Source organism: Suricata suricatta, chromosome 4, assembly GCF_006229205.1.
Source record: "Suricata suricatta isolate VVHF042 chromosome 4, meerkat_22Aug2017_6uvM2_HiC, whole genome shotgun sequence".
Classification (NCBI taxonomy): domain Eukaryota; kingdom Metazoa; phylum Chordata; class Mammalia; order Carnivora; family Herpestidae; genus Suricata; species Suricata suricatta.
Window position 1 is genome coordinate 116,906,573 of NC_043703.1, and position 6,994 is coordinate 116,913,566.

The window sequence follows — 6,994 nt, forward strand, 5'->3', positions numbered from 1 at the left end:
GCGGGGCTCGAACCCACGAACGTGAGATCTGACCTGAGCCGAAGTCGGAGGCTTAACCGACTGAGCCACCCAGGCGCCCCGCAATGGGTTATTTTTAAAAAGTTAAAAAAAGTATTTAAAACTTCTCAGTTTTAATTTCTAACACAGTATCACTAGATATAACCTATGTAATTAAAAGCTCTTTGGGGTTCTTGATAATTTTTTAGAGAATAAAGGGATCCTGATACTAAAAGCTTTGAGAACAGCTGACTTAAAGCAAAAAGTTTCAAAAATCAAAGGCTGAAGAAAGCCAACACATGCCTTCAGAATAACAGATGATAATTTGAGTCAAGGTTTAAAAGAACAGGGATACAGAGAGAGACAGAGCATGAGAGGGGGAGGCGCAGAGAGAGAAGGAGACACAGAACCGGAAGCAGGCTCCAGGCCCTGAGCTAGCTGTCAGCACAGAGCCCGACGCGGGGCTCGAACCCATGAACATGAGATCTGAGCTGAAGTCAGAGGCTTAACCGACTGAGCCACCCAGGTGCCCCTAAAATTTTTTTAAGAAGAGAACAAGGGAGGGTCTTTTTTGATTATGCTTCACACGGTTCACAAATAAAAAGATATATAAAAATATATAGTGGTTTTTGTTAATGTTTTATTTTTGAGAGAAAGAAAGAGATAGACAGAGCATGAGCCGGGGAAGGGCAGAGAGAGGGAGAGACACAGAATCCAAAGCAGGCTCTGGGCTCTGGGATGTCAGCACAGAGCCCAACAAGGGGCTTGAATGCACGAACCGTGAAATCATGACCTGAGCCAAAGTCAAACACTTAACCAACAGAGCCACCCAGGCGCCCCTACAGTGAAAGGTCTTAATCTCAGCCACTCCAACTTCCCCTTACAGATAACTGCTACATTATTTTTTTTTGCCTCCTAGTTCCTAAGTATCTTCTTCCTGTCTTAAGATACATGACATAGTTCTATTTTTTTCTCTTACCAATATGAATAATGGCTTTTTAATGTGCGGAAGGGAAAAAAAAATGGTTTGTGAGTTCAAGCTCCACATCTGGCTCTGGGCTCACAGCTTGGAGCCTGGATGGAGCCTGCTTCAGATTCTGTGTCTCCCTCTCTCTGTCCCTCCCTCACTCAAGCTCTGTCTTTCTCTCTCTCTAAAATAAATTAAAAACATTTAAAAAAGGTAAAAACAAAACAAACAAACAAAAAAACTATGAGGGGCACCTGTGTGGCTCAGTCTGTTGAACATCCGACTTAGGCTCAGGTCTTGATCTCACGGTTTGTCAGTTCTAGCCCCGTGTTGCACTCTGTGCTGACAGCTCAGAGCCTGGAGCCTGCTTCACATTCTGTGTCTCCCTCTCTCTGTCCTTCCCTCACTCAAGCTCTGTCTCTCTCTCTCTCAAAAATAAATAAAACATTTTTAAAAATTAAAAAAAAAGAAACATTTGTGAGACAATCAGGGAAAATGTAAACACTGACTGGATATTTGCTAACATAAAGGAATGACAGTATTGTCATTATCTTTAAAAGGAGGTGTTCCTATCTTTTAGAGATATGGAATATTTATTGATGAAATATATTTGGGATTCACTTCAAATCAATCAGAGAGAGGTGGGTCAGCCTCCAAATGTGGAACAAGGAGGAGTGGGGAGGGAGGTGGACAGGGAGGAATAAAAACATCAAAAGAAAAAGATAATCAGGGTGAGCTACAGAAGCACGCGTTGGCCATGAATTGACAGTGGTTGAAACTGGATAATGGATGCCTGGGAATTCACTGTACTAATTTCTCTACTTCTGTATGTTTGAAATTTCCCATTAAGAAGTTTAAAAATTCCTGGAACACATGAAGTTCCTAACAGATTTAAACCTTATCACCCAGCACTGATCTAAGAAATGACAGGCTTGGGGCATTGGGGTGGCTCAGTTGGTTGAGCATCTGACTCTGGATGTGGGATCAGGTCACTATTCCAGAGTCCTGGGATCCAGCTCCACATTGGGCTCTGCGCTGAGGTGAAGCCTGCTTAAGATTCTTTCTCCTCCACTGCCCCTCTCCCCCACTCATGCACACTCACTCTCTAAAATTAAAAAAAGAAAAAGAAAAAGAAAAAGGAAAAGGAAGAAATGACAGGTTCAAATATTCAAACTTCTAGCCTCAGTATGTATACTCTTCCATGCAATGTACTTACTTTCTTGAACTCAGAGTGAATTTCAGCTCATGGGTCCCAATCTCTTAATTTCCTTCTGACTACTCCTAAGTCACAACAATCAAATGACTGCCCATATGAACTGCAACTGACTTTTGTGTTTTCGCAGGCAGATGAGAGCTGCTGGGAGTGGGGGCGCAACTGTGAAGATGTGTTCCCTACGACGCCATGGCCCACCATGGGTAGAATTTTGCATTCCAATTTTTTATTTGACCTTACTCAGCAATTCATACCATTCTATCCTCAGAAATTACCCCAAAGCACTCAACGTTTCTCCTCCGGTCTCTCTACTCAACCACACAGGCTACAACCAAGTACCCTAAAGAGACTAGCACAGTTTCTAATGTATTTGTACTTCTGAGTTGCTTTACAGGTACAGCATTATACTACAACAGTTATACCTGTAAAAGAAAATTCATTAACAAAACAATGTTGGCAAAATATTCCTAAAAATCAGCAAAGCTGACCATTATTAAAAACTTACTGTTAACAGCAATCCATTCATTGAGGTCCTCTCCCTCGGGCAACATAACGGCTTGTCTCAGATTCCCACTTCCTAGAGTTGCTTCTGCATGTTTTAAGAGTTCATACTGATGAGAGCCCTCAGGGATATTCTTCTTTGGTTTGAACGTTTTGGAAGAGCGGCTGCTGCTGTTAGGTTGAAAATAAATTTATTATCAATTTTTAGAACTGAAAGCAGCAAGGCATAGTTTTAGGCACATAAATTGTTCTGAAAATAAAAATACTCTTTGAAAAGTGCCAGGATAGGGAAAGTGTTATGATGTTAATCTGAGTGTCAAAAGTTAAAACAATCACATTAACTGTGAGCTAGAGTAAAAGAGAAATTAGTATTTTAATAAACTTGGTGAAAGTGTAAAGTGTGTTATATTTGGGGAAAGCAATATAATGTTTACAAATATGGAAGTAGTTTCGATCCATCTGTTCTACTTCTAGGGATATCTCCTAGATAAGGCTAAGGATGTGCTTCCCAAGATTGGTTTTAACAGTGAAAACCATGGAAACAATCCTAAAGCTTATTAGTAGAGGGTAGAGGAATAAATAAATCATGGTACATCCATAACATGGAATGCTATATAGTAATTACGAACAAGATAGAGCTACATGTATTCACATGGAAAGATCTCAAGACACAGTATAACATATTCAAGGACCAAATGTACAGCAGAAGCCCATTCTGTAAATGCATAGAGAATGTTAGGGGATGCCTCACTGGCTCAGTAGGAAGAGTATGTGAGTCTTGATATCAGGGTTGAGTTCGAGCCCTATATCGGGTGTAAAGATTATTTAAAAATAAAGTCTTAAAAAAAATAAATAAATAAAAATAAAAGTCTTAAGAAAAAAGAAAACTAACATGAAATGATGTCTCAAGATTCAATATAATCCTCATCTAAATTAACACTTTTGTGCTTCAAATGGTACCATCAAAACAGTAAACAATCCACAAAATGGGAGAAAATATTTGTGATTCATAGAGGTGATAAAGAACTTGTATCCAAGATAAAGAATTCTTCCAACTCAAAAACAAACAAAAAACACTCAATTAAAATATGATCACGAGATTCAAATAGACATTACTCCAAAGAAGATATGCAAATGACTAACAGCATAAAAAAATATGCTGACAGTCATTAGGAAAATGCAAATTAAAATCATAATGAAATAATATTTCACATCCAATTAAGATGACTATAATCAAAAAGGCAATTAAAAAGTGCTACTTAGGATGTGGGTAAATTGAAACTCTCCTGCAGTGCTGGTGGGAATGCAAAATGGTGCAGTGCTTTGAAAAAGTTTGGCAGTTCCACAAAAGGTTAAATGCAGTTACTATATAACTCTTCATTCTACTCTCAGAATGAGAAATGAACGTGTACATCTAATACAAATTTCCATACACAAAAGTTCAGAGCTGCATTATTCATAACAGCCAAAAAGTGGAAACTCAAATGCCTGTCAACAAAACAAAGTTTAAAAGAAAAAAAACAGCCTCACATTTAGATTCAAAAAGTAGCTAAGCAACTGAGCATCCACAAACCAACCACTAACTAAACATTAACTCATTAAGAGAAAGACTTTGAGGGCACAGGGAGAGATTGTTTCAGTAATATGGAAATTTACAATTATAATCTAAGTCAAACAAACTTTCAGACAGGGTAATCATACTGTGTAGACCATGCTCCTAAAAGTAATCGGCAGGCAGGAAAAAACGATTTGAACAGATATTCTCCATAGTGCTATTTTATAACAGCAAAATACTAGATAGAATACAAATTTCTCTACTGTGTATTGGTTTAATAAGATTTCAAATACACTTGTTTATGACTTAAGCAAAGTTTGTTTTAATCCACTTATGGCAAAGACAAGAATAAAGTAAATTGTGTCAAGACGTCATCATCTCATCTGTTCTCACCCATAACTGGGTAGTTCAGTTGCTCAGGGACAACCTCCCCGCCCGCCCCCCCAAGGGGCTTACCAATGAAAACTTTCAAAGACACAACTATGGCAAGGAGACATTTTGACTATAAATACCAAGAATTTGTGAGGAGTCCTCAAGAGTGCTGGGTCTGGGTAAGATGACCCTTTGATGATCTAAACAGCTCTTGGTAAACCTTGGGGCAACTAGCCCCTGCCAAGCAAATGCCCAGCGGGTCAACACCACCGCCATAGTTCCCTGGCAACAAGGAACTTTTACTTTCAAGTCTGGCTTGGCTAAGCCCAACTCCTCTCTTTAGTACTGACTTGTATAAAGATACAACTCAAGGAAATTTGGACTTTACTTCTTTCATTTCCCCTTGCCTGGAACAATAGTGTAAATAATCTATCACTTATTTGGAATATTTCATTAGCTTCCTGTATGCAATTGGCTTATGAAATTCCCACAGCAAAACTAAATCACTGGCAAAGACCAACTCAGTCTCTGAATGTAATCTGCTTCCCAAAGCAAAACATTCTCACAATAAGGAACTGGATAAACTCAGGTTACAGAATATAATTTAATAATAAGCTTAATGAAAATATCTAATATGTGGGCGATGAATGTTTACTCAATCACACAACACACATTTAAGTAATGTACCGGGGAGAGAGAGACACCTGAAAATAATAAGGTGCTGGAGCAATGCTTCCCAAACCCAAATATGTTTAAGAATCCTTAGAAGGGCGCTTGGGTGACTCAGCTGGTTAAGCATCAGACTCTTGATTTTGGTTCAGGTCAGGATCTCACAGTTTTGAGACAGAGCTGAGTGGGGGCTCTGAGCAGACAGTGCAGAGCCTGTCTGGGATTCTCTCTCTCTCTCTCTCTCTCTCTCTCTCTCTCTCTAAATAAACATTTGTTTTAAAAAATCGTCAGAGAGTTTATAAAAGTTTCCATTTAAGAGTCATTTGGGCCCCAGGCCTTATCTCTAAAATAGGATTCTACCCAGGAAAAGTTAAAGTTAAGTACACAAAGTCACAGCTCCCCCCCCGCCCCGCCCAGCTCAGTCAGCAGAGCATGACTCCCTTGATCTCGGAGTTGTAAGTTTGAGCCCCACACTGGGTGTAGAAACTACTTAAAACTGGATAAATAAAATCTACACAAAGTCACAATGTGGGCTGAATCTGCATTGGACAGATGTCTTAACTTCAAGCTTCCCGAACTCCAGCACTCCGTTTTCCTGGGGCAGTGTTTTTCACGGGGGTAATTTAATACTGAAGATAATAAAATTCTGACAAACGGTGGAGCTAAAGGCTAAGTCGGAATGTATCGTTACTAGACGTCTCCAGACTTGGGAGGAATGGAGAGCCCAGCTACCGGGTTCCGGGCTCCGCCCCTGGGTCATCCCTCTGCCTCAGGGGCACTCGGGCGGAAAAGTTTGGAGGCACTGCCGGCCTTGGGGCCTCACTACTCTGCAACCTTCTCGCTCCGCTTCCTTTGCCTCGCCCTTCACCTCTGTCTGCCTGGGCCCACGTCCGGGCCTCCCCCGTGGCCGGCGGGGGGGGGGGGGGGGGGGGGGGGGGGGAGGGGTGGCAAAGCAAACGACAGTCACTTGGACCGTAACCCAGGGGCCAACCCTTGCCTCAGGCGCCTGCTCGCCCCCTTCCTCGCCCTTGCCCTCGGCCTTCAGCTCTGGGGCCTTCGGCTCGGCAACACTCACAAGAGGAAGCTCATCTTCTATCCTCGGAGGGGAGGGGCCGCTGGCCCCCGCCGCGGTCTGGATTCGGAGCCCGCGCGGGAACCACGAGGAAGTGGACGGTCCTCAGCTCTTTGCCAGCGGAAGCACCGGGTGCCGCTGCTCCGAGCCGGTGGGGGGGGGGGGTCTCACCGGTGCTAGCGGCTGCGCTCGCCACCCCCACCTTGCCGACCCGAAATGCGGAACCAGCAAAATCTCGCGAGCGAAGGATTAGACTCGCCCTGCCCCTACGAGAAGGACGGGAAGCGCCCCTTTGGGCCCCGCCCACTCCTAAAGCTCAGCCAATCAGCGGCCTCCAAGCCGGGACTGCTTTCTCCTGAAGGCGTGGTCAGGTCGTGGTCCGGGCCTGAAGGAGTGGCTCACCTTGTGCTTAAGTCTGGGTTGTTGCTGTTGGGTTTTGTCCCATCCTCTCTGTATGGCAGAGTACTCTAAAAGTGCTGCAATTTTTTAAAATTTAGTTTTATTTTTAGGTGGAGATATAATTCACATAGCATGAAATTGACTCTTTGAAAATATACACTCCAGGGGCGCTTTGGGTGGCTCAGTCGGTTGAGCTCCTACTTCGGCTCAGATGATCTCCTGGTCTGTGGGTTCCAGCTCTGCATCGGA

At 42.7% G+C, this 6,994-nt stretch overlaps 1 protein-coding gene across 1 annotated transcript in view; it reads right to left on the bottom strand.

The window, feature by feature from the left end:
- Positions 1–6,589, bottom strand: part of MOB1A (MOB kinase activator 1A) — a 19,224-nt gene extending 12,635 nt beyond the window's left edge. Inside the window, exons 1-2 of the mRNA XM_029937621.1 lie at positions 6,350–6,589; positions 2,683–2,849 (exon numbers count right to left, since the gene is read on the bottom strand). Of these exons, the coding sequence (XP_029793481.1) occupies positions 2,683–2,849; positions 6,350–6,363 (181 nt within the window). The 5' untranslated portion in view covers positions 6,364–6,589. The remainder of the gene's footprint in view (positions 1–2,682; positions 2,850–6,349) is intronic.
- Between the last annotated feature and the right edge of the window lie 405 nt (positions 6,590–6,994).